The following is a 27137-nucleotide window of genomic DNA, read 5'->3' as shown; positions in this document are numbered from 1 at the left end:
GCGTTTGAGAGAGAGAGAGAGAGAGAGAGAGAGAGAGATAAAGCTATACTGAATGATTTGACTCAGCACTTCGGAACCTGCAGTGAGAGCTGTTTGTGTGTGTTCTGGATTTAATGAACGTGGTCCATTTGATTTGCCTTTAAACCCTATCTCTATTAGTACATATACAAATGAATGATTGAATTATGTAGTGTAAAATAGGTGTAATTAGTAGATTATTATGGGTATAATTACACGAATATTATATGAAATATAAAACTCTCCTTCAGTATCCTGTCCATATAAAGATTTTCAGGTCTTAGCTGCATGTCAATATAATGAGGTCCAAGTCTGAGCCGCATTACCAACTCATTATGGTTCCATGTCAGAAAAGCCATGGTCACACTCGGTTTGTGTTTGCAATTTTCTGTGTGAGACATTCCAGTGATTTCAGTGAGATTCTCAGAGAAAGGAATTTTGAGCACATGACTTGACCTGCAGAATTTCATGTAGAGTTAAAATTGGGTTAATTTTGACATGGGAATTCCCCAGCCAATAGCGCTGTTTTTGTGACCTCTGGCGTGCTCCATACTGTCACTGCTCTGTCTGAGGCAGCGCTGACTGCTGCGGGTTCAGAACTAGAAATATTATAAAATATAGTACATTTTATAATTGTATAAAGAGAATCAAAGAGAAAGTAGAGTTAAAACACAAGCTCTTCAGATGTGAATCTTCTGAACCAAAATGGATGACAGTTTACAGGGCAGATTCCTGGCCCTGCCCATTTCCTGAGGTGATGTGAAATGCAAAATCCCAGTGTGACTGGGACTTAATGCTACAAGCTACAGCTGGACCCTAAAACCTCTTAACTCTTAGCCTGGCACTGTGTGTGTGTCTATATCTCTTACTCCAGTTTGGCTTCTTAGTTTGTTTAGCTGAAATGGTTAAAAGCTCATCTCTGATGTCTATTTTTTTGTGAATGAAGATGATATCATTGTAATTCCCTTCAATGCTGAGGTAAAATATACACTAATGGAAGCTTGGTTGGATTTATTAGCATGCAACTCATTGGCTGTGATAGCAGTCAAGATTAGTCGACACCACAGGGATTGTGTGATATAGTAGGGTGACCAGGCGTCCTCTTTTACCCGGACATGTCCTCTTTTTTAGACCTAAAAAAATGTCCGGGCGGAATTTCACAAACATCTGGGATTTTGTTTTTCTAGAGCTTACATAGAATTTCGAGAAGCGTTTCGTTCACAAACTAGTCCCGCCTTCCCCTACTCCGATTGTTTCGCTTGAGTGAGAAGAGGGAGTGGTGAAGTAGCATAACATCTTCTGATTGGACGGTCTGACTGTAGAGCTACCATTATTGGTCGATAACCTCCTCTGTAAACATTTAATTGGTCAGTCTGCACGTCAGTAGTCCTTGTTTATGTCAGGCAAAGCTCATGTACCTACCCTCATGTCGAGCAGTGTTCTCTGGAGAGTTGGAGCTCCATGCACTACCTGGAATGCTCAGATTTAGAGATGATCATCCAAAAACTCATCCTCACTTTCATGTGTTGTGATGCCTGTACACCATCCAATCAATAACACACTTGGGTTACTGTCTGTGGTTATTGACTCTAAAACACAGACAAGCTTCAAAGATACTGTCGTATCTGTGTAAGTCCTGTGGTTAGGCTAATCCTGCTTTGTGAAACGAGACCCCACTGGACTGACCTGTGCTCACACAGAAATTCAATATACGTTTTAATGAGCTGCGGTCAGCGCAGGACAAGCTCTTTAAGGCAAGGTGAAGTTAGCGACTCTGCTTTACTCAACGGTGGGGAATTAAAGGGCCAATACCCTTTGTTTTTTAATAGAGTATGTGTGGGTATGGGTGTATCTGTAAAGAGTCCTCATTCTTTTCCCACCTTCTCTTGTGAGGTCCGATCACGCTGGAGCAAAATACAGCAACAATGTTGATACATACATTGGTTTCCAAAGCTTTGTGCACTCCTGATATACGTTAAAATTGGCCTGCGCAATGTGTTGCAACATTATGTTTCCACACAGTGAACCAACAGCACACATGTTTGCACAAAATGGCTGTACCTTAGTACACACCTATGTGTGTGTGTGTGTTGGTCTTGTGCCCGCTAGCAAAGTGCTGCAGTGGCCTGAGCTAACGAGGCCAAACTGATACACACTCTTCCTTCAGTGAATGAGTGAAAAGTCGTATAGATTGAAGCACTGGAATCTACAGTGCTGAAGCTGCAGAGAAACGCCCATATAAGGACTTCCAGGACCTGGTGAGATTTCTTTATGAGGAGAACTACTGGGATTTTAAGAAACAACAGCTGGAAAACCAAGCCAGATATATAATGTGGAAAGTCACTGCTTGAAAGTCTTAAAGTGAAAGTTTGTGGACACCTCTTTTAACATCGCCTGAGTTGAAAATGTGTTCCTCTTTGACACAGTAGCTGCATCTATCCTCTGTTACAATGCTGGGCTGTGAGTGTTTGATAGCATTAGGGAGGTCAGGATATTGATATTGGATTGAAATTGATATTTAGATAGTCCCAAAAATACTGGATGGCGCTGCATGACTCCAGAGTTCCACTGTTCCACAGTCCATTGCTTTTTCTCTCATAGAGGAACTCCAGACCAGGAATCCTTATTTGGGCATGAAGTGTATCTTATTAGATTTCTCATATTATTTAAATTGCTGTAAGTAAATTGCTCTATAGTTGATGTTATAAGACAGGCCAGGAGATCAAGCAGGGGATCTCCTCAGAGTCGGTGGGGTGTTCAGACTAAGGGTGTGTGAATAACCAGATGTCAGTTTTTGAGCAGGACAGTGCTGACGTAGCCTGGTCCTGTGCAGTTTTAGCAATGCTGAGTGGTCAGAAACCACACAGGCAGAGGGTGGTTTTTAGCCTTTCTGACAAAAACAGAGAGTATGGCTATGTTCAAACGAGCAGATGGCCTCCTCGTCCCTGAATGAATCAGTCTGTACTCCATAGGGGACAGCTGTGTATTAAACAGGGTTTAGTAACGAATCTCTGACACTTCAAGGGCACTAGCACTCAGTATAACTACTGTTTTAAAGGTAAGAAAAAAAATAAAAAACTCCAGCGAGACCCAAGGAGGGTTTGGCACCACTCTACTGTGCAACTTCGCTTGCAAAAACATGATCTGCACGAGAGTCAGATGGAAACCTTCCTATGTCCTCATTACCACACACAACACCTGGTATGTTTGTTTGCATCTGGAGGGTGGAGGGTTGTAGTTTTATTTTTAATGCTGAATAGGTAATACAATCCATATTGAACACTTAAATATCAATGGAACACTGCACTCTTAATCATGTTATGTCAGTCTGGACATTAAATTTATTAGAACTTAACTTAGCCCCTTCTTTACTAACTGTCTTTATTAAGCATAAAGACTTAAAAGCATAAACGAAAAGTTTAAATAAGATATTTTATTATACTTTTATTAGAATTCCATTCTGAAGTTAATTATATTATACATATTCATTTTGTGGGTGGCACGGTGGCGCAGTCACAGTCAGCTCCAGGGACCTGGAGGTTGTGGGTTTGAATCCCGCTCCGGGTGACTGTGAGGAGTTGGTGTGTTCTCCCCGTGTCTGCGTGGGTTTCCTCCGGGTGCTCCAGTTTCCTCCCACAGTCCAAAAACACACGTTGGTAAGTGGATTGACGACTCAAAAGTGTCCGTAGGTGTGAGTGTGTGAGTGAATGAGTGTGTGTGTGTGTGTTGCCCTGTGAAGACTGGCACCCCTCCAGGGTGTGTTCCCACCTTGCGGCCATTGATTCCAGGTAGGCTCTGGACCCCCCGCGACCCTGAACTGGATAAGCGCTTACAGATAATGAATGAATAAATATTCATTTTGTTTTTATTTTTGTTATTAAGAAAAGTTTTAGCAGATTTAGATTTTTACTTGATTAAAATTATTTTACTTGATTATATATATTACTTGATCATTATATTTTAAAATGTGATATAAATTTCTTTTGTTAATAATTAGTTTTATTAATTTAATAAAAAATATTTTCTAAGAGATTAGCAGTGTGTGCTATTCTCTATATTCTCTGTTGAACTTGGCGAGTGTGAGATTAGACTGAAGCCCTGTCTGAGCTCTCACTTGTGGCAGAAAGTGGCTGAGTCTGTCCAGACGATGATTTGTGAGCATTTTTTGCTGAGCTTTGCAGATTGAAACAAACAGAGGTTGAGGCTAGTCATGGTCCTTCACTTCACATGGAGAAGGAACTGGGAATAAAGGATGGATTTTAAATACCGGACTTTATATGCCTTTATGGTGTGGTAGTATTCCATCAAATGCTGGTCAGAAAGTCAGGAGGTTTAAAAAATGAAGTACTTAAACATATTTTAAACATTGAAGGGGACCTGCTTGGTGCATCATAAACTGGCTCATTCAAGGACAACAGAAGGAATCACATTCTTTAAAATCTATGTTTGCTGAAGTTTCACTTCAGCAAAACATAAAGGATTAGGTGTACAGATAAGTTTTAAAGCTTTTTTGTGGAATGTATATTTGTAATTAAAAATTCAAACTTTTTCTGCTCTTTTGTCATTTTATGGTAACTTGTGCTGTATTATGTTGTATTGAACTAGGATTGGGGCGGCACGGTGGTGCAGCAGGTAGTCTCGCAGTCACACAGCTCCAGGGGCCTGGAGGTTGTGGGTTCGATTCCCGCTCCGGGTGACTGTTTGTGAGGAGTTGGTGTGTTGTCCGCGTGGGTTTCCTCCAGGTGCTCCGGTTTCCTCCCACAGTCCAAAAACACACGTTGGTAGGTGGATTGGCGACTCAAAAGTGTCCGTAGGTGTGAGTGAATGTGTGTGTGTCTGTGTTGCCCTGTGAAGGACTGGTGTCCCCTCCAGGGTGTATTCCCACCTTGCGCCCAAAGATTCCAGGTAGGCTCTGGACCTCCCGCGACCCTAAATTGGATAAGCGGTTACAGATAATGGATGGATGAACTAGGATTGATATGTTCACGAAGGCTTTTAAATCGTCTAAACATGTATTTTCTGAGACAGTATTATCCCCAAGAAAAGAACAAATTTATCACATTCTTTTGCAGCGCTTTTTCCTGATGGAGCTCATAGCTAATGCAGTGACCAACAAATTCTTCACTTGCCATTTTTATACTGCGTTATTTTTAGGTTATTTTTAATACTACACAGTTACCATGAATTGACAAAAGTGGGAGAATATTTTAATTTAATCAACACTTTATTATTTAGTTGTACACCTAAAGAAACTGATCGATAGCAACTTTTAATACTGCTCCTTTTAACAGTGACCCTTTTGAGTCTGTGTGTGTGTTTGTTTGTGTGTAGGGGGTCCCCCGGATGTGGGGAAGATGCTTGGTGGAGAAGAGGATAAAGACCCTGAGGCGGAGAAGGAGAAAGAGGAGGAGAGGCAGGAAGCTCTGAGGCAGCAGGAGGAAGAGAGGAAAGCCAAATACGCCAAAATGGAGGCAGAGAGGGAGGTGATGAGGCAGGGTATCAGAGATAAGGTACGGGACTCTACTCTGACGCGACCTCCAGTCACTGTTCCCTTACTCTCACTAGGAGAAGTGTCCCAAAAACTTTGACCAATAAAGTCAGCATAAACACAGCTGCACACAGACAGAGGATGCTTTTTGCATGTAACTGTGGACTTTCAGCTCAATAAAGTCTTGGGGTGAGATTTAATCTGATGTAGAACACACAGAAACATAAATCCCAGGACATTATCTGCATAATTTTGGTCGCTTATCTCACAGTGTGAGCAGTCTTGCAAGCCGATTTCTCAACATCACAACCTGTTTTCCCAAAGGTCTTTGCAGATCTACTCCATATGTCAGCGGGTGCCAACAAACAATCGTGCAAAAACAATGAGTTGTGTGGACTGAAGCTAGGTTAGCGGAGCTTTGGCAACAGCATATGGGAAGCTGTTTTAATATTAAATTGTGCGACTGGACTTACATTATAGATATTTACAATTAATTTATGACTAGACACAATTATAAAGAAAGATATCTCTAATTATATTTTGACTAGGTGAAATAACAATGTGTGATATCTTTAATTACGTTTTGACGAGTGTAAATGACGTCAAATTTACAACTGAGTTCAATGGAAGCTCCAGTTCAAGATCTGAAATTAATTACTGACTATCTTAAACTTTAATTTCAGAAATCTACAATTAAATTGTCACTAGTCAAAAATTAAATTAGAGATATTGTGCCTTTTGTTCTAAATAGTCATAATTCCACTTAAAGAGATCTTAAATTCCCTCTATATTAAGGGTATCTTAAATATATTTTAAAATATCTGAAACTAAATTGTAGATATCTGAAATTAAATTCTAGATATCTTGAGTGAAACTAATGACTAGTCAAATCTAAGTTAGAGATGTGAAAATTCAATTGTTACTAGTAAAAAAAGGCTATTTTTACTAGTAAGAATTTAAATTTTACTAGTAAGATTTCAATTGTCACTAGTGAAAATCACATTTCTGATATCAGGAGTTACATTTTTGCTAGTAAAAATTTAATTATTTAATTTCTGATATCAACAATTAAATTTAATTCTTACTAGTGATAATTCAAGAGTTTGCCCATTCATTTTAATGAGGGAAACATTTTTACTATTAAAAAATCAATTCTTGATATCAAAATTTTTATTTTCACTAGTAAAAATTCAATTGTTGATATCAAAAATATATTTTTTTACTAGTGAAAATTTAATAATTGATATAAAAAAATTAATTTTTCTAGTAAGAATTACATTATTAAAAATAATTACATATTATTATATAAGTAAAAATCCTAACTACAACTTGTTTTAACTAGTAATAATTTAAATCCTACAGGTAAAATCTGTATTATTACATGTGAAATGTATAATTTTATTAGTTGTAATTGAATTATTACATTACATTGCTCGACATTGTCCGTTTTCTTTTTTTCTTTTTGTAGTTTTCTCTTTGCTCCGTGATAAAACGATAGGACTGATATACCACATAGTGCTTTAAAATTATTCAGAATAAAAATGTATAATTTCATTCATAAGTTCTATAATGATAATAAGCAAAATAATACTTTAATAATATGAATATACATATTAAAACATGATTCATGTTTCTGTGGATCAGTACGGTCTGAAGAAGAAGGAGGAAGCTGAGGCTGAAGCCCAGGCTGCAATGGACGCTGCGAGTGAGGGCAGTCTGACGCGTCCAAAGAAGGCCGTGCCATCTGGCTGCGGCGACGACGATGAGGAAGAGGAAAGCATCATCGACACGATGATGAAATACCTGCCTGGTCCTCTGCAGGACATGCTGAAGAAGTAGAGCCACAAATCCTCAGCTTTAGCGATCAGTATTACTGTTATTATTCTTTTTATTTCACTGTTATTACAACTGCAAGGCGCGCTTCCGCTTTCCAAAACAGGGGGCGTTCTGAAGCAAGAGAACAACACCACATTTTAGGTAAGAATATATATAAACATACCATTAGTGTTTCAGAATGTTTTGTACACGAGTTAATTAGCTGTTCTAATTAGCTATCCTCTAATCATTTGAGATATATTATTCAGTTAATTAATTAGAATAGCTAATCAGATTAGCTATCCTAATTAATTGTTCAAATTTGCAGGGAAGAAGGCCACAAGTTTCAAAACAAAAGCCATATTTTATCTTTAAAGGGAAATGCACACCATGAGTTCCGATATTGTTTTTCTTACTAAAGTATGTAACAAAAAAAAACAAAACAAAACAAAACAAAAAAAAATACGTCAGCTACGATGTGTGTACGCATGAAACCTACTTCCACTTTTTTGTATCATCAACCAGCAATTCTCCTTCAGATGTTAGCTAACATTATTGTATTTGATTGTTAGCTAAATTTAGCTACATGCTAGCTACTCACTTGAGCGCAGTTGTTAGCTGTAAACCCCTCATCTGTGCATGTGTCCGTTATTGTAGACTGTGATTCATGACCATCCTCTTTTTTTTGGTGCAAAGGTAAAAAAAATAAGGCAATAAAATTTTAGCTAAAGCTGACACTTACGCAACACACCAAAACTCTACGTCAATCTTTAAGCTAACTCAGCGGACAGAGCACAGGTCTGAGCCACAAGGCCTTCACTTTCTCAAACCAGAAACACACAAAGAGTTTTATTATTGTTATGTTTTTAGTGCTTTAGATATCAGGTACAGGATCCACAATGAGGCAAAAAGACAGACTTGGGAGTTTTACTTTTACAGTTCATGTAAGTTGCACGCTGTAAACATTTCTTGACATCCCTTCGAAAGTGTGTTAACGACTTGAGGCATGGGATTGAAATATTTTATGTGCAAGAAAAACTTATGGCTTTGGAGATATTAAAATAAATAATATAATAAAAAAGTATCACTAACTTTTTATGGAATAGTAACACACTAGTTTCATGGGGCAACATTTCAAAATGCTCTAAAATTACTTAGAACAAACATAGTCCTATTAATTGAGTTGAGAATCCTCTCCTCTCCTTCTGAAAAGTTATGAATACTAGATACGGGGTTATTTTTTTCTACCAACAGTGACAGTACCATAAGAGAATTTGACAGTTAATTGGTTAGTGTTCTCTAAATGGTTTCAGGTCACTCCCAGCATTTATCACTGTGAGATAAGCAGAGTCCTAGCTGAGTGGAGGACCTGGACTGAAATAGATTTTCTACAGTTGGGTAGAAATTCAAAATTTGTTTTCAAAATGTTTGTGTAAAGCTTTGCATTATTAAGATGAACGTCCTGTTAATATAGTAAAGGCATGTTTTAAATAAAATTAAATGCTCAAACTAGTTAACAAACAAGTGCTGTAGCTACAAGAAGTTTAAACCAAAGGTAGCTTGTGCCTGTTAGGCTGCTCCCCAATATAAACCAAAATAATCAGACAAATTCAGAGAGCAATTGACACATACCGTTAAAAGTTGAGCTTAGATGATCTGGTTGAGGTTTGACCCTGAATCTGTGGGAATATTTAAAGACTGTTTTCTGTAACTTTCTTAGCAATAAATGTCCCTCTACCCCATGTTTGCTCCAGCCTTTAAACTATCGAGAATCTTCATCAGAGCGAGTGATGAATGTAGTGGATGTTGAACAAGAAGAAAATGGAGATTGTATGAAGGCATAATGGGCATTATAGCAATATAATGATCAATCGTGTGCTGTCATTTACTGCATTACTAGCTTTTATTTTGCTTGCCTTAAACCAATGCCTTTATTATGGATTATGATAAAAGGAAGTGGATTGTAACTGTCACTTGAACTCATTAAAAACACTCCTGAAAAGAAAAGAAAAAACTCTTGTAGAATGTTTTCTGTTGATTTAAAACAGGTTTTATAGCTGATTTCAGCTGCACTTCTTTAAACTCTCCAGTAGGTGTTACTGGTGAAGCATGGATTCACCCAAAGTGTAACCAGTATGTCTTCTCTGGGAAGGTTTTATTCTAGATGCTGGAACATTGCTGTGAGTGTGTGATGGCTTCCAAACATGAACAGAATACACGAAAGCAATTACACAATAATTCCTAATTTTATTTACTTAAGAACAACAACAGAAATCAGTAAAGTTGTGTAACACAGCCATTGAGCAAGACAAACAGATCCACCTTAAACCAATCCCTGAGTAATCTTCTCCACATAAAGCAGATTACTGAGTAGACCTCTCCACCTTAAAAAGATCACTGAGTAAAGATCTTCCACAAATTAAAATGCATCACGGACTTAAAATCTTTCCCACATTAAATAAGCTCTGAGTGATTAAACTGAAATACTGTGGATGAAGCAGAGCACAGTGGACTTTGTTGAAGTATGATGGAGTACTCAAGACAGTGGGCTCTTGTGGGGTGGAATAAGGTGGAGTACTGTGTGGGGGTGTGGTGGTGTACTGAGGAGAAAAGTGGAGTGCAGCAGTCAGGGCAAGGGCAGTTTAGTAAAGTAAAACAGAAAACAGATCGGTGAAGTTTATCCTGAGTTTAAATGACTATCTCAGTAAACCACAGAGATAACCACCCTGTTCCTGCACTACTGAAACACTGGTGTTTTTCCACATTATTGTTAGCTGAGTTCACACAGCGTTCCCTGCTCTCTGCCCTGGAAAACCCTCACAATAGAAGCTAATGGAGAGCTGCAACGTCAATGTGCCTTCCTCTAACCTCTGGTTATTTTTGATGGACAGCACTTCACAGACTTGTTTTCCCAAAACCTCAATCCAGAAAGTAACCGGAACTACTGACTTTACTACAGTATGCCCCTCTTGTTACAAAGCTGTAAAGTTAGAGCAGTTTTGCTAAAACCATCACTATCTCCAAGTATTAGCACTCATTATGTATCTATTTCTTTAAAATTGATTGATCTATTCACAGAACTCAGCGGTTGTCCATTTGCTTCTACAGTGAGCGAATCCAAGGGGTTTCCAAAACCACTCTGAAATGTTCGACTGTGCTACTGGACAGTGCACTGCAGACAAAGCAGATTGAGATTGGACAGAAAAACCCTGGAGCTTCACTTTAATGACATTGAGTCTGTGCTGTAACTACCCACAGCTCACGGTGCGTGTTTAACCAGGATCTATATGGCATCAAATCAGGGTCCTTAATATGTTCACAAATATTTTCACAGTGTACATGTGAAATAAATTCCATGAACCTATCTGAATGTGTGAATCTCATAAGTTCAAGACTGTGAATGTATAATAAACATTTGCAACTGTAGAAATATTTTGTCCTGCGTGAAAGCATTTGTGTAAATAACATTTTTCTTAGGAATATTTTCAAGTGAGGTTCCACAGGTTTGGTGACAATTCCTACATTTGAATACAACTGATACATTGAAATCACAAGATCAAACAAAGCAATTACAAGCAAGAATTTTGATCCTAATTAGCCAGTCAGTGAGCAACAGATTCTAGCTGAGTTTTTTCTGCCCAAGTCGAGAGATGCAGGGTTTTCAATTTTGGGATTCTTTATTTAAGCACAAAGAAAGGAGATAATCCTACAATAAAGTCCTTAGAGCATTATGTCGGGAAGCACTGCATAGATGTGCCTTAATGTCTTTAACATTATATGAAGCTTCTTATTTCTCTGACTTTTGTTTGATTTTCCTCCATTCCACCTTAAATGTTGCAGGTGCCAACTGTCCTATATAACTTCATTGTAATGTATAAAACTTTTTCACACATGCACAGGCTATTTCTACATCGGATAATTGTTATTACACGTACAAAAACTTGAACTTGTCAGATTATTTATTTTAAAATGGGCAATATACAACCGCAGGCCATGAAAATATATTTCACACTCAAAATATTTATGACCCTGATTTGACTCCATAGATTAACATTATAACATTACCATCTACAGTATCAGCTTATACCTGAGAGAGAGAGAGAGAGAGAATGAAAAAAAGAGCAGAAGAAAAAGCACACAAGACTAAAAACACAATCTGTTAATGCAGAAATACAGTGTAGATACAGTGCAATACAGTGGCCTATGGCACATCTTCAACCAAATAAAACTGGAGTGACTCCATACACATCTCATTTAAGTTAAAGAGATCTTCAGTACATTCTAAAATCCAACCCCAAAGCTCTGCTCTAACTGTGAGCGAGCACAGTAACCTCAAGTGTTTGGATGTCTTATGGCTTATCCAAACAAAGTGTCGAGGTGATGCCACAGACACAGTAAGTGGGAGTCAGTGATCATCATTGGCCTCAGTTTCTGAGGGGCTCCATCACTCAGCACAATACTTTGTGCTTTGTGCAACTGGGCAAAAAAAATTTTTTTTAAGAAAATATCAAGAAAAAATAGGTTTAAAAACCTGTTCAAAAAGTCAAACATTTCAGTTTAGAGCGGAGTTTTGGGGTTTTCTGTTACAGTAATATTTGTAAAATCTAGTAAATCCAAGTAGTTATAGTTGTGCATGTGCAAGGCTTCCTCTAGTTTGACCGCTTCACAAAATCAGCCGATTCTCAGTTATTTGAAGCCTATAAGTTTAAAAAATCCTAAGTATTTACAGTAGCAGTCGACAGGAGAGAAGTTTGGCGGTATGACGGAAGAGTCTCCAATACAGCAGGCAACTTAAACATGATTAACCTCAACAATTTTTTTTTTCCATCTAGAATAGTTGATCTGGAACCAAATCCGCTTCCTGCACCTTTAACTCAAACGCAGAGAACCTTCTGGAATTAGGCTTGATCTGATCTCCAACAACATCAGCGATAAAACTGAAATCAACTATAAGAGAAACAGGAAGAAGAAAAGACGTGGGTTGCAGCTGCAGACCTCCAGGGGGTGCTGTCACTGCCACTGCTACACGTTTGTCCGACATTTAGGGAAGATGGGGCCTTCCTCACGCCTTCTCTTTCTTACTGTGGAGAGAAAAGGAAAGAGATAGAAAACTTGTTAAAGAAGCCAGTTATGCGGTGTGGCTTTAATGCCCATATAAGCATTTCTGGGTCTAAGCCAATTTTCACTATGGGGAAAATTAATGGCATTTACACAAACCATTATGCCTTGAAGTAAACAACACACTGTTGGTTCATACACTAAATAGATCGGTATCGGGGCCGATCACAGCAAGCTCACACTCCCTCTTCCTCCTCCTGTAGCACACTTTGTATGATCTGACTCTGCTGGCCACCGTAATGGACACGCTTCTTTCTGACTGTTCCGCACAAATGCACCTTCCCGCACTTTTCATTGGTCATCACTTAAGTCAATCAGCAACCAGAGCAACTGAGTGAATCAGGCCATTGCTGAAAAAATATGAACTTATTTTAGCATGGTGTCTTGAAGAATATTATTATTTATAAATACTATTTAAATTCTCCCTCAACACATCTGTGATGACTATAAATCTGACTGAATTTTAGAATCAAAATAATTCTTTATACATAAAAATAACATTAGATGATTTCATATAAAGATTAAAATTAATATTCAATTATTTATATGAGCTGTTTGTGAAGACACCATTTGTTTACTATGCAAAATTCTCAACGTCAAGCTGATACACTGGGCTGATTTAAAAAAAAACAAAACTATAATGTACTTTAAATGTGCACTGTGTAACAGTACTATCTAGGAACAAATATCGGAATCGACAGATACTCAATATTAAAAGTCTCGGATCCGGTTATCCCTAACACTAAAGCACAGCTCTATTTACAAGGTCACATAGAAGGTCAATATCAATAATGCTACACGCTAATGCTAACCGCATATAGAAATAACGTCATGGTGAAAGTAATTCTACATTTAACCTGAAGAATCTTTGCAGTAGTGCCTTAACTGAAGGCTGACACTGACCAAACCTCGACGCCCACACTGCAAATAGTCTGGAAGTGTTAGCTTGCTAGTAGTGACTAGTTTTTAGTCACACTCATAGGAGAAATGTAGACAGGACCTAAACATCATTCATTCATCCCCATAGAGAAATTGAGGTTATAGATTTTCTTATTTGGGCATGTCATCCGAAAATTCATTCATTTACTGTTTAATTATATTCAAAATGTGCTCTCAGTGGGCAGAGCTTGGAAAGGTCTGTTCAAGACCCCAGAAGCTTGCTGAGAAAGTCAAACATTTTGCGTTGAAAGCAAGAGGGGGAGAGGGAGAGAGAGAGGCATACGATCAAAGACAGGAGGCAGCTGCATCTTCAGAACAAAGGCCAAACTCAGGCAGTAAAAATGTTTGCGAAGGCGTCAGGAGCTCAGAGAATGCTTTACAGAGGAAGGAAGCCCAGAAGCCTGAGAGACACAGCGAGACGGAGATAAAAAGAAAGAAAACAGGCGAGAGACGAATGCTCGATCTCCAGAAACAGAGGAAAGGTCTGGAGCAATGAACTGAGAAGCTGAGCGTGAGTAAAACTCTGTATTTTAAAGGCAATGTCTTCTTTTACTTGGGTTTGGAGGAGAACTTGAACTTTTTACAGAAGGCTTTCTCCAGCTCTGGGACAGACAGAGTGAATGTGATGGCTCCGTCCGTATCTGTCCGGACCACGCGCACTGAAATACACACCGTTCACAACCTCAGCACAGAGGAACAAATACATGTCATGTTTTAAAAAAAAAAAAAAATAAAATAAAAATAAAGTAATTACACACACACCTATACATCCTATGCATCGAGCCCCACAAATTAACAAAGTCCCCCTCGTGTCAAGTTATGGAGAGTTAGTCTATCACCAGAAGGTGAAATTATATATGAAAAGTGTAAAGTCTTGAGAGGTAAACCTGTGGTGGGTGGTTGGATTGTTAATAAATAACATTCTACAAACGTAGCCGCAGGAATATATTTTGAGGTGGTGTGCACTGTGCAGCTGCTCTCCACAACCTTAAAAGCCTCACAGCACCACAGTATCATGAACCAACCTTTGAAGTAAAAAGTGAACATACACTGATGCTTTCATAGTCTAGTATATGGAGAGAGATTAGTCTCAAAACACTTTCCAAATGCGTAAATGTTAATCACAAATGTTTCACTGTTCACAAATGGATACATCCCAATTTGTGTCTCAGGGTTTGCAATTTGTACAAATGCAGTTACATTCATAAATACATGTTTTTGGTTTTCATAAATAAATCATTCATTCATTATCTGTAAGCGTTTATCCAGTTCAGGGTCGCGGTGGGTCCAGAGCCTACCTGTAATCATTGGGCACAAGGCAGGAATACACCCTGGAGGGGGCGCCAGTCCTTCACAGGGCGACACAGACACACACACATTCACTCCTACGGACACTTGAGTCGCCAATCCACCTGCCACGTGTGTTTTTGGACTGTGGGAGGAAACCCACGCGGACACAGGGAGAACACACCAAACTCCTCACAGACAGTCACCCGGAGCGGGAATCGAACCCCCAACCTCCAGGCCCCTGGAGCTGTGTGACTGCGACACTACCTGCTGCATAAATAAATCATTTTATGTGAAAATAAATGTATTTACATTTACATTGCATATATTTATAAAGTCAAAGTCTTAAATTTAAAATATATTTGTAAATTGTTGAATCTGCGTTTGTGGATCAAGTCACTCACGTGTTTTCTGTGACGTGTATTTGTTCATTTCTTCTCGCGGGTTTTTGGATTTTGAAACTTTCCTTTTGCATTTCACCCGATTCAAATACAAATGTGGAGAGCAGGCGAACAAGTCACACTAACACCGGAATATCTGATGATTTATAATACCTTAAACAGTAAAGCAGTTACAGGTGCCTGGACAAAGCTACTGCATCATTTAAGGTGACACAAATTTATAAGCTGGAGAATAAATAGCCATGTTTGCTACTTTTTCTTCTACTCCACCTGAAGCGCTGCAGCTGTTTATTACTTAAAAAAAAAAAAAAAAAAAAAAACAATACATAAATAAACACCACCTCATATTTCTGTATATGTATTATACTTAAGCCAAAACAGAAGGGGGAATACTAGTGGAGAGCCAGGTGCAACTGTCAAAAAATGGTCACATTTTGGCTAACAGAGTTCAGGTAGGAGGGTCCCTTATCAAAATGTTGCTTTGGGCCCGAGGAATGTCTGGACCGGCACTATATACGTTACCAAGGTCATTGTTGTTCATCATGGCGTTGGAGCAGCGGAGGCGTGGACCCTGCTGAGTGAAATGATATCCAAACTTCAGCAGAGTGCTGTTCTTCTCCAGCATACTTGCTATCTCCATCTCTACCTTATTTCCCAGCGGCTGACTCTGTTTAAAACAAACACAAACAAAACAATGCTGTAAAATTAACACATAATTTTTAACACTAAAATGTTGTGAATTATGGGAGGAAGTTGTGGCAGAATTCTTAATGATGTACACAGCATTGCTACTGTTCCGTTCAGATGATAATTTAGATTTGTTTATACAGAAATACTCTTCACATTCCCATTTCTTCCTATTCTTCATACCCTATCCTATACTCTTCACATCCTTTTCTTTTTCTCAACAGGCTGTCATGAATATCACTCTACATACAAAGTATTAACAATTTAACTTTATTTTTGTGATTATTATCAGACACTACTAATATAAACGTAATTCTACTGTTGAACTTATGTTTATTTTACATTTAAATATCCATTATTTTTTAAAATGTAAGTGACCCATACAGTCACTCCGACTGTAAAACACAACAGGATATGTAGGGGGCGATATGGTACTTATTATATTGCAAAATAAAAGAAAAAAAAATGCATCATCAAACAGATAGATATTTGAGTGAAGCTGGAACTGAGAGAGTAGCTGTGTCCAAAATGGGTCCCTACGTAATGCACTAGTGTAGGGAACTGAATTCCAGAGAGAAGTGAATGGCTACAAATACAATTTCTTGTGTTTTTTTTGGATTGTAGCATGATATCTGCGATCCTTATTGTGGTCTATTTTGGATGTGTTAAATGTATCGTGAAACTCCAGCAAGTGTGTGTGTTTGTACCTGGTTGTCTATTTTGAGCTCCTGTAGTGTGCTGTTGTGCTGCAGTGCTTCCACCAGAGCGAGGATCCCAGCCCCGGTGATGAAGTTTGACTCAACATTCAAACTTTTCAGAGTGCTGTTCACATGTAGCATATCTGCTAATGCCTAATGCAACACAAACATAAAAAAATTAAACACAACTTCCAAACAAAAATATGCTAATCTTAGAATCTTATAAATAAACAGTTTTAATTCTGGATAGCACCCTCCAAATACCATGAATGTTAATGTAACTAAATACATTTTGTTTAATCACACTGCTGATGAACGAGAGTTGGGAGTCTTGCCCAAGGACTTTATCACATAGTCTGCTTACTTGAGCAGGGAATCAAACCCCAGTTTGCTCTGAGGCAGAGGGTAATGTAATAGCCTACACTAAGATTTGCTCCTCCTGCCTTCTGTGAACTCTCTCACTACAGTCTACATTTTTCTAGCTCAGGGACTCTTATTGGTGGATTCTTGTTACCCAAGCGGGGAACTGAACTCCAACTGGGCTATCCATATATTAATACCAACTCCTGTTCTATCAGAAGGGCACGCAGGGTCTATGAGAGTGTGAAATGGACATAGAGGACTGTAAAAATGTTTTTAGAGTGTGTATCTGGGAAAAAAACTATGGAATTTCATGTGCCCACAATTCCATGTGAGTAAGTGTGAGAGAGAGCGAGAGACTTACATGAGCTACCGGGTCACTGCTCCTTGTTCCCACGATGCTCAGCCGTTCGACCACGGTGTTGTTTTTCAGTGCCTCTGCGTACGCTTTCAGAGTGGGGATGGGAATATTCTGGAAAAACACCACCACAGTGAACCCTTCCACACATGGACTTCCCTAAGCAGCTTTGGGAAGGATCAGAGATATACTTTGAAATTTCTCAACACAACCCTATTTCAGGAGGAAAATGTACAAAGCCTCCTTCTGTTGGTGCTTTTTATTTTGAAATTACTCCATTCACCATTTATTAGTTTAATAAACACCCTGATGCTTCGATACTGATCTGTAGAAGGTAAAAGGGTGAATACCCTGATGTTTTTAGACAATATTCTATAGAACAAGAAGAGGTTAAATATCTAAATATCAGCTAAATATCTGGGTGTCATAATTAACTCAGATCTATCATTTGAACAGCATATAGCAATATTACAAAGATGTAGGAAAGCTATTTTTGTAATATCACCTAAGTTAAGAAATGCCTTGTCTGAAATGCCTGCCAGACATGCAAAAAATAGTACATGCTTTAAAAAAAATAAATAAATAAATAAAAAATAATAATTTCACATCAAGGATGCTCCAGCAGAAACTTAAACTCCTGCTAACTTAAAATGCAGCAACCAGGGTCTTCACTAAAACCAGAAAATTGTATCCTATCAGGCCAGTTTTAAGCCATTCACTGGCTTAAATGGTTAAATTGTGCATCGATTACAAAATTCTTTTACTAACATATAAAGCCCTACATGGTCTCGCTCCTGAATTCCTGCGAGATCTCATCACACACTATGAGCCACCACAATTACACAGATCACAGGATGCCAACCCCCTAATAGTTCCCAGAATTCATATGATTTCAGCGAGGGAAGGTTTCTCCTACAAAGCCCCTCAGCTCTGGAACAATCTTCCAGCTAGTGTTCAGGACGCAGGTACAGTCACTATTTTAAAATCTAGACTCAAAACCCATTTGTTCAGTTTAGGTTTTGGCAACTAAACTCTTCCTCTAGATTAAAGTAGTTATTTCAGGAACATATGGACATGGAGAATCATGCTAAACTCGGATGCTGTGCCCTGTGACACACGTGTTCACAATCTCTCTGGTTTGAAGAGAGGATGCTCTGAAGTCTGTGTTCCTTCTGGTTTCCCTCCTTCCAGTCAGTCTGTTACATTCAGATCTGCTGGAGTCACTACACCAAGGAAAACAACGTACATACGCTTTTTTATACACTTAAACTATTTCCATTTTTTTTTTTTTTTTTTTTACAGTTTTCCAAGCAAATGCTGGCCCATTAATGGAAGATTGTTTGCTGGGTTCGCCTGTGTTCCAGACCAGACTCAGTTTTAGCAACAATCTGACTGACACTTCCAGCACTATTATTGCTGCTCCAGACTGATCCCACTATCACTTATTATTTTCATTATTATTTCCTCAATCCCCATTACCTCCATCACTACTTTAATACCTACACTGTAGCATAATGACAGACTTAACCTCCTTTGGTCAAACTACTCATAGAATTTGACAGTATCACCAGTTGTGTTTTCAGTTGGAAAAAGTGCTATATGACTACATTTAGATTGAGTGATTGAAGTGGCAAATACCCTGATGTTGTTGAGATTGACCTCCACGAGTTCAGGGTCATTGTCTTTGATTCTGGCAAGTGTTTCCTCCACGTCTGTGTCATTGGGCTGTTCATCTGGAACTGGTTTATACTGCGTACACTGGATCACACCTGAGTGATCAATCATATCACATTACACCTGATCAGTCACATCACAAATAGATCACAAGAAAGAGGCATTTGGTAGAACAGCTGTGTGTGAGAGAGAGAGAGAGAGAGAGAGACTCACTGTTTAATCCCTGTTTGTTGACAATGGTGCTGCTGGCGAGAGCTTCATAATACTGCTGATTACTCATCAAAGTGTGCATCCCCAGGATCGCTACAGAGACAGACAGACCCACACACAGAGAGAGAGAGGCAGAGTTAAGGCACGGTGAGCTCTAACATGGTTAGACTCGGGCTAATCCAGCACTGGTCTGGTTACCCGGGTCATTAACTGAACACCAGCGGTCATCTCCTACACTACAGCAACTGCTACAACAAAACACACTACACTGTACACAACATCACGCCATAAAATCTTACACACACACACAAACTACAGCTTTAGAATGAATCGCAACTCCATATACGAAATTTGTCAGTGGGCTGCTGTGACAGATTTGGGCCGTGTGTGTTGTCTTCCCAGGGTTGAGCTGCCCAGTGCCATAGTTTTAGTGGCAGCTCCAAAAGTGATGGGTTTGTGTCAGTGAGGATGTGGGTGGAGGGAACTGGAGACTACTAATAGCATGTTTAAAATCGAGCATGTTTAAATACTTTTAACTTACTCATAGTCAATTTTAGCATTATGCGAGAAATGCAGCCTCATGGGGCTTAGGGACTGTGTGTTCTGTTCACAAGAGCAGAAAAAAGGACAAGCTTTTACCGTAATGTGCGACTTCTATTTTGATTTATTTATTACCCAGTTAATATACAATAAAAATCCTGGATAAATAAAAGGGATGTATGGCAATGCTAGGTCTAGTGCTTTGACTTTTATTCGGAATGGTATTAATATCTTTGCTTTAAAGAGAGATCTTTGCTTATATTCTGTGAACAAATCTTTACATCTGAGTTGCTAGAACAGATTCAGTTAGCACAGCTACCCCCCCACTCTCCAGATCACTATGCTGCACTGATGTACTTGTATGTATTTCTATTTAGATTATGCCTCTATTCCTGTGCGTTTTTCCCGGCGCCAGGCTCTAAACGCTGTAACGTGATCTCCTTGGGGGGAACGCATCTGACCCACTTTCTTTGACAACAGTTCTCCATCAGCACAGAGTCCACTGAAAAATTTGCTCCCCTTTTTAGGAAGGCAATTGTTTGCAGACAAGCAATGAGTCATTGCTCTGAGAGAGAGAGAGAGAAAAAAAAAATTCTGAAAAACAGTGAGACAGAGACAAAAAGGGACAGAGAGAGAGAACACTGATAACATTTTAGTTTTGCTGTCTGTCTTATGTTTCTACCTATTACTAGAGTCTTTGATTTTGACAGGTTGCCATTGTAAATAGGAAACTTTTCTTAATGACTTGCCTCTAATACAAAGGCTAAATAAAATAAAGAAATAAATAACAGTGCGCCCTCAGTGAACCATTACCAGCCAGAGGATCTCACCTGGCTCAACATGGCAATGGCCAATCCCCAAAGAGAGAGAGAGCACGCACACACGCTCACACTACTAATTTTAATAACTGCTTCTGCAATAAATAAATAATTATATAAATAAAGATTGAAATAAAATTAAAGAGAACTATATAGTTGAGCACTGAAAGCATTGTGCAACCATAATAATATAACAACCCCCTCATACACACATCAAGACATTTTACATATAAAATTGCGCAACACTAATCGTACTGAACCGCCCCAGTCGTACCATCACACTAGTAAAAAAAAAAAAAAAAATTATATATATATATATATATATATAAATTTATATATTGTGAGATTTTATATAAAAGCACTTTGGAGACATTAGCTTTGCATGCAGCGTCAGCACCACATGCAGATTAACCTGCTGAAATGATCCAGGGCTTAGGAGCAGGTGAACCAGGGCAGGAGGGAGAGAGTGAGGGAACAGAGGGGTGGCAGATGGAAGAATGGAGGTGACTGGAAGGCAGAAATAGAGTGAAAGATGGGAATGATGAAATGATCAGTGAAATTATTAAAAAGGACACTGCAGCAGAAGGTGGGGTTATAAACAACAGGAGGGGAAAACCAGTGCATTGCCATGAGCTTCAGGTCAAGATCCAGTCTGAACTTTATTAATGGAATCATGGCAATGGTCAACAACATTAGCAGTAGGCATAAAACAGTGTGAAAATTCTTGATCATCGTGGACAATAATTATCAGGGTTATCAGCATTACCATGGCATTGTTAAAATGTGCTGAAAAGTTTAAAATACTGACACACACAACAATCATTTCAACATGTTTTATAATTAACGCAAATATATAATTATCAACCATTTACTCATTAAAATGTTTAAACAAAAATAAGACCTAAAGGAATAATAAACTTCCTTCTGTGTAGCGTAAATCTCATGTTAGATTAAGATATTAATCATTGCTGTATTAGGTTTTGTTTAACAGGTGATCAGGGTGAACTGCAGAAACAAATAAAAAGTTTATTTATTTCAAACAGCTCCAAACAAACATGTACTTGAATGATTTAAGGTGAAGTTTAATGTTGGCAGCAGAATGTTATGGAAGATATGGATGTGCTCAGTTCTGAAACAAGAGTAGAGCTGGATGTTCTCCTCTTTCTCAGAGCAGGTTGTTTTATTGGATGTCCATTCTGTCCAGTCTAGTCCACAAAGAGTGGGTACAGTACCTGCTATATCACAGAGCTCAGCGTCCGTGGCATTGGCTAAGGCCTCTTCCAGCTCTGGCTCCAGGGTGACGTCCTCCAGAATGGGATCCACTACCTTAGTCTTCGGGACCCACGGCTTCCCTTCACAAAAGATATTAAAACATTAATTTAAAAAAAAAATATATTGTTGAAATACAAACACTCCCTCTACAATAAATTTACATCCAAAGCTTACGCATATCCTTCCTCCTCCATTAGGTGTCGACGTGGGGCACTGCCAGACTCACCTCTCTTCTCTCCGGTGAAGGGGACCAGGTCATCCCGGTCCGGATGCTCCTTGGCCTGCTTCTCCAGATGAGCCAGAAGGTTGTCCCTCTGAAAAGTTCCGGTCGGGGCTTTTTTAGTCTGATCCCTTTGCCTCATCCCAGCTGGCAGCAGGGCATTCTGAAATCAACAATCACAATACTTATAACCATACGATAGGGGACAGCCCACAGACATCAAAAAGAGGATAAGATACAATGTGTTAGAAAAAAAAATTGGGATGCTTTGTTTTAATTTGGGACGAATTAAAACTAAACAAAAGTGAAAGACTGATAAATGACCCGTTATTTCTGATTTATTAAACCAGAAAAATCACAAGGAAAAAATAGAAAAACTGCTCTAAACAATCAGAAATATTACTTTGAAATTAAAAATGTTATTATTAAATAAATGCAAAATGTATTTGAAGACAAAAGGTGGCCAAATTCTTTCCATAACTTTAGATTTTAACGTGTTTATAAAACATTTGCATAAAAATTGTTACATTTACAAAAAGTTAATAATTCCTCTGAAATAGAATTACCCTTAAAAACACATGATTAAATATAGACTTTATTTCATGGACTAAAACAAGCCTAAAATGTTTTATCTTTTGACTAACTATAATAATTATATTACTAAAATGAGACTAAAACAAATAGACAATATAGTCAAAAGATTAACACTAAAATTAAATCAAAATCAGCAACACCGTTAAGGCCAAATAATGATTTTAATAAAAAACAAATATCAGTGCATTTACATCATTCCACTGTGAGGCCATGTGTAAATCTAGTGTGAGACTATTAATAAAAGCTGATATGTAGGCACTGTGAGACCAGTACCGTCCACCTCAGAGTCCAACTCGATCTGCCAGGCACCAAATTATGCTAAGAGCAAGTGCTCATGGGTACTATTTGAAGCAACTCTCTACAAATCACACATGATGAGCATAATAAACAAATCATCCATAACTCTCAGGAGTATGGCTGGCTCAATAATGGACGACAGGATTTACAGCACAGAGCCCTAACCACTGCAGAGACCCTCATGAATAACTGCAGTACAGTCCCTCTGACCCAAAGAACACCAGGGGGCACTAACTTACACTCAACCTCCTCTACACAACCTAATAATAACAGAGTGTACAACTGGTGTCTTTCATTGCCACACACTTCCTATCTAAAAGCACAGGGTATGGGGGTGGGGGTGGAGACACACTGGGAATGTGACAGTGGACACACTGCAGGGCACACTGCCCCCAAGCCTTATCACACAATGCAGCTGTTTATTTTCAAACCACTCAGCACCAGAACATACACGGAGGGCAAAAATCAGCCAATCGCAAGACGCACTGGTCTCACCGATCTATCCCCTGTAAGCCTGCTCTCACAGACAAATCTTACCAACCAATTAAAGCAACACACAAGCAGCCAATCAGATCCTGCACAATACTAGAGATGGTCTCATCTGTATTGTAAACTTATCCATGTTTAAATCACAGTAATCAGATTAGATTCCAAATATTAATCTAGCTAGCGAACTGTCCAAGTGCAGCTGACTGTGACATCAGTAACTTCCTAGCTCCACCTTAAACCTGGTAGGTAGGTAGGTTCTGGTGCCATCTGCCTTCTACCTGGTTTAAGGTGGAACAGACAAAAAGTAGAAGGATTTTCATTTAGAAGTGAGCCCCACCATTTGCACCAAGGTTCCTGACCCGCTCAGACTGGGCTACAGAGGGCTTCCCTCCAGGCACTCCACAGCAGAACACTGGCTCTGGGAACAGCCTCGTGCTCCAAACCCAGGATTTATGACCAGATTCATCCAGAACTTCTGGCTTTCAGGCTCCGTTTGTGTCTGCTTGAGTTTTTTAAACTGTCGCACTCTCTCAGCCAGTCATTAATCCCAGGCCTGTGGTGTCTACAATGTCCACACATCCAGATTAATGTCCAGTGGACTGGAGCTGCTCCAGAGCTCTGAGAAAACTGGACTCTGTTGAGAAAAATAATCCCAAACACACACAAAAAAACACCCAAAACCCACTAGCTGGAGCTCCATCACTCCAGAGTACACTGCTCCACAGTTCAGCACCAGGGGAACTCTCTTCGCATTGGTCTGTGGACCTTAGACTTATGCTCGGAATTTGGACATACAGTGTAGCAGGAGTGAGACAGGCTATCGCTTTGGACATTGCTATTATAACAGTCAGTAGTGCTAGTATTCCTATGGTACTTTAAATTGTATGTTAGCACCAAGCAAACAATTATTTAATAAATACTTTAATAAAGAATTAAATATTCTTGGTCTGTACAAGACTTACTGTATGTTTATTTAATTAACAGCCACTCTTTCATCCATTTCTAACAGCCAACTGACACCTATGGATTCTAGTCAGCTAACCCGTAGCCTTGATTTTCAGCCAGTTTCATCATCAGGAAAATTACACTGAAGGTCAGCTGTTCTCCTCTGGGACTAAAAAGACCCTACAACCTTCAACTTCCATAGATAGTTTCAGACAGCTAGAGAAAACTGTAGAGAGCTAGAGGGAATTCTAAACAATTAGACAGGTAGTTACAGACAGCTAGAGAGGGTTGTAGACAGGTACAGAAAGGCAGAGGGTTAGACAGAAAGAACCACAGTGTGAGAGTTTTAGAGTGTTATGGCGTTCTTACGTCAGGGTCGAGTTCCTCAAGCTCGTCCTCCAGCCTCCGGAGCTCTTCTTCACTCAGCTTCTGCAGCAGCTCGTCTTCATCCACGTCTCGATACTTCTCCATCTCCTTACGGAAGGACGACATGATGAAGAGATGGAAAGAGAGGTAGGGAGGAAGAGAAAAAGAGGGATGGACCGGAGAGGAGTAGAAAGAATGAAAGGAAGGGCCAGCAGTAAAATTCAGTTGGGAATGTCCCCCCCGACCCTCAGGAACCTGCAGAACGAAAACAAAACATAGTTTAAGAACCAATCCAAGTGTCATAACATCAAACAAAATGGCCTTCCCAAACCCGATAGTTTGAGACATCTTGTTTTCTTTCCAACGGTCTCAAAACTACCCAAAACCAAATCAAGTTGTCTCAAACTACTTCACAAACAAAGCAGTCTCAAATTCTCTCTCTCTCTAGCTGTCTCAAACTATCATAGAAAGAAGGCAAACTGAGTCTAATGTATTAAAAAGGCGGCAAACTTTCTTCAAAAAGGCTAAATGTCCCAAAGAAAGCAAGCTGTCTCAAACAGAAAGAAAGTTCTCAAACTACCTGAACAAGAAGACAAATTGTCCCAAACTATCATTGAAAGGCAGCAAACTGAATCTCAGAAAAAGAAACAAAATAAAGCAAGCAAATGATCTCAGAAAAGAGGCAAACGGTTTCAAAGGAAAGGCAACCGTTTCAAACCACCACACAAAGACCCAGTAAGCAAAGTGTGAGGCAGAGAGTGTGAAGGGACAGATGGAGGAACAGCTGCGACTGGCTGAGTATAATTATACCAAAATCTTTGTAACCGGTTCAGTCAAAAACTGGGGTCAGAACAGAAACCAGGTGAGATATTAAAATAAGAGAGGGACAATGGTTGTTAAAAGTGTCCTACGACCCTCACAGAGACGGCCTTTACTAGTGAGACATTCCAGAAACCAGAGGACGAATGAGTTGAGATGTTGATTATTCTCCATTATCACATTACATAAAACTCTAAATATGGAGGTCACTACTGGTGGAGATTAGCAGGTTTGATGTGTTGAGACATGGAGATGCCTGGTTCCATTCATAAGTACTGAAAAAAATTCATAAGCACTGAATTCATAAGTGCCGATGTCTTATGTCTACTTAATTATGGGTGACATTGTGAAACTTTGGTGGAATTTCCTTTCATGATGAGATCTAGAGAGCTGGGGAGGAGGGAGCGAGAGAGAGAGAGAGATTAAGTTGGTTCTATTAGGGCTTGACTTATTTCCAGGTTTGCGAGTAGATTTTTTTTTTTGTCACTTCTTGCTCGATACGAGACTTCGTCCTCTCAACGCTCTGTAAACACTATTGTCTGATGCCCATTAGTGGACAAATCCGGACAGCAGGCCGGTCAAACAAACACAGTCTGTGTCTAAGAACATAAATATTACACAACTCTTTGCTGACAGGACATTGCTATGACAATGCATGAATGCAAATGCAAAAGTATAAAAATTAGCATTTTACTAAAAACTTCACTATGAAGTACTAGTATTTTTACTTTATTGTTGTGATTTTATGCATAAAATATAAAAATACACACACAGCTATGCAAAAATAAAATTTCACATTTTAATATCCACTGTTAACAGCCTCAGCCAAGGGGCAATGCAATTAATTGCATAAAATTTTGCTACTGTTATTATTATTAATAGATCAATTGACAGCCCTACTTTATGAAATACAGCTGCTATGTTCAGAGACAACACTGGAAATATTTTCTTTGAACTTTGTTTTTAAATTAAGCTTCAAGACTATTAACACAGCACGGATTCCTGAATTTGAGTTAAGAACGCAAGATATTCAGGAATCCATATCGGCCACAAAAAGTACCAAAACCATCTTCGATTTCATACACGGATGTATGTGTATGAAGGAGTCAGTTTGACATTAGCTGCAGATTTAATCTATAGCATGAGGGTTTGCACATGCTCAGAGAGAGAGAGAGAGAAAAGAGATTGTATGTGTCCATCCGTTACCTCACTCACTAGTGATGAATGCTATATATAGCCCACACACTCTTCAGCCGAATTCTTTGCCCAGATATGGTTCTCCTCAGGGTTCTCAAACTTTCTGCAGTGCACCCCAGGAGCTCCAGCTCACGATACACATACTGGGATAGAAACACACACACAGGAAAAAAAAAAAAAAAAACACACACACACAAACACACTCTCTCACCAGTCCTCCTCTCTTCTGCTGTCTCCACTTTTCCTCCGAAATCTCAGACTCCTGCAGCTCTTCTAAGGACTCTCAGCTTAGCAGGAGAGAAGGGACAGAAGAAACGCCCACTCCAAGCAGGCCCTGCCCATTGCAGACAGGTCCCACCCTCTCAAAGTCTGCTCCTGTCAGTCAAACTCACAGCTGCCTTGGCCCTGCTTCACTGAGATGATGAAAAGCAGATTCGTTAATCAGCTGATAGTTCTTCAGCTTCAAGAATTTTATTTTTTTTTGAAGGACATTTTAATTTACATTTTATACTTTAATTTAAAACTGG

The 27137-nt window shown here is 39.1% G+C and overlaps 2 protein-coding genes across 6 annotated transcripts in view; one reads left to right on the top strand and one right to left on the bottom strand.

The window, feature by feature from the left end:
- The window catches only part of cplx2a (complexin 2a), a 10440-nt gene extending 1125 nt beyond the window's left edge, over window positions 1-9315 (top strand). For both annotated transcript variants that reach the window (XM_066660879.1, XM_066660880.1), the window contains exons 3-4: window positions 5350-5528; window positions 7151-9315. In XM_066660879.1, the coding sequence (XP_066516976.1) occupies window positions 5350-5528; window positions 7151-7345 (374 nt within the window). In that variant the 3' untranslated portion in view covers window positions 7346-9315. The remainder of the gene's footprint in view (window positions 1-5349; window positions 5529-7150) is intronic.
- A 288-nt stretch (window positions 9316-9603) lies between these two features.
- On the bottom strand, window positions 9604-26969 carry tmod1 (tropomodulin 1). Of its 4 annotated transcripts, none has more exons than XM_066659712.1 (11): window positions 26822-26967; window positions 24598-24849; window positions 21910-22066; window positions 21644-21763; window positions 19057-19146; window positions 18808-18938; window positions 17176-17283; window positions 16461-16604; window positions 15589-15733; window positions 13932-14037; window positions 9604-12402 (listed from the first exon to the last, which is right to left on the bottom strand). In XM_066659712.1, exons 2-11 carry the CDS (start codon window positions 24718-24720, stop codon window positions 12384-12386), a joined length of 1143 nt encoding a protein of 380 aa, XP_066515809.1. In that variant the 5' UTR covers window positions 24721-24849; window positions 26822-26967; the 3' UTR covers window positions 9604-12383. The 4 variants fall into 4 exon arrangements, with proteins under 4 accessions (XP_066515809.1, XP_066515810.1, XP_066515807.1 ...); XM_066659710.1 differs by lacking the exon at window positions 9604-12402 and adding an exon at window positions 12717-12789 and having other exon boundaries at window positions 26822-26969; XM_066659711.1 differs by lacking the exons at window positions 9604-12402; window positions 26822-26967 and adding exons at window positions 12717-12789; window positions 26620-26705.
- Between the last annotated feature and the right edge of the window lie 168 nt (window positions 26970-27137).

The sequence above is a fragment of the Hoplias malabaricus genome, chromosome 2 (assembly GCF_029633855.1).
Source record: "Hoplias malabaricus isolate fHopMal1 chromosome 2, fHopMal1.hap1, whole genome shotgun sequence".
In the NCBI taxonomy this organism is placed as follows: domain Eukaryota; kingdom Metazoa; phylum Chordata; class Actinopteri; order Characiformes; family Erythrinidae; genus Hoplias; species Hoplias malabaricus.
This window is presented reverse-complemented; position numbering and strand designations above follow the sequence as displayed.

Excerpts from the sequence above, each read along its gene's own strand:
- tmod1 (XM_066659710.1), bottom strand. The coding sequence starts at position 24,720 with ATGTCGTCCTTCCGTAAGGAGATGGAGAAGTATCGAGACGTGGATGAA. Across the intron at positions 22,067-24,597 it reads TTGAGGAACTCGACCCTGAC|AATGCCCTGCTGCCAGCTGG; the intron begins GTAAGAACGCCA and ends TGTTGATTTCAG. Across the intron at positions 21,764-21,909 it reads CTTCACCGGAGAGAAGAGAG|GGAAGCCGTGGGTCCCGAAG; the intron begins GTGAGTCTGGCA and ends TCTTTTGTGAAG.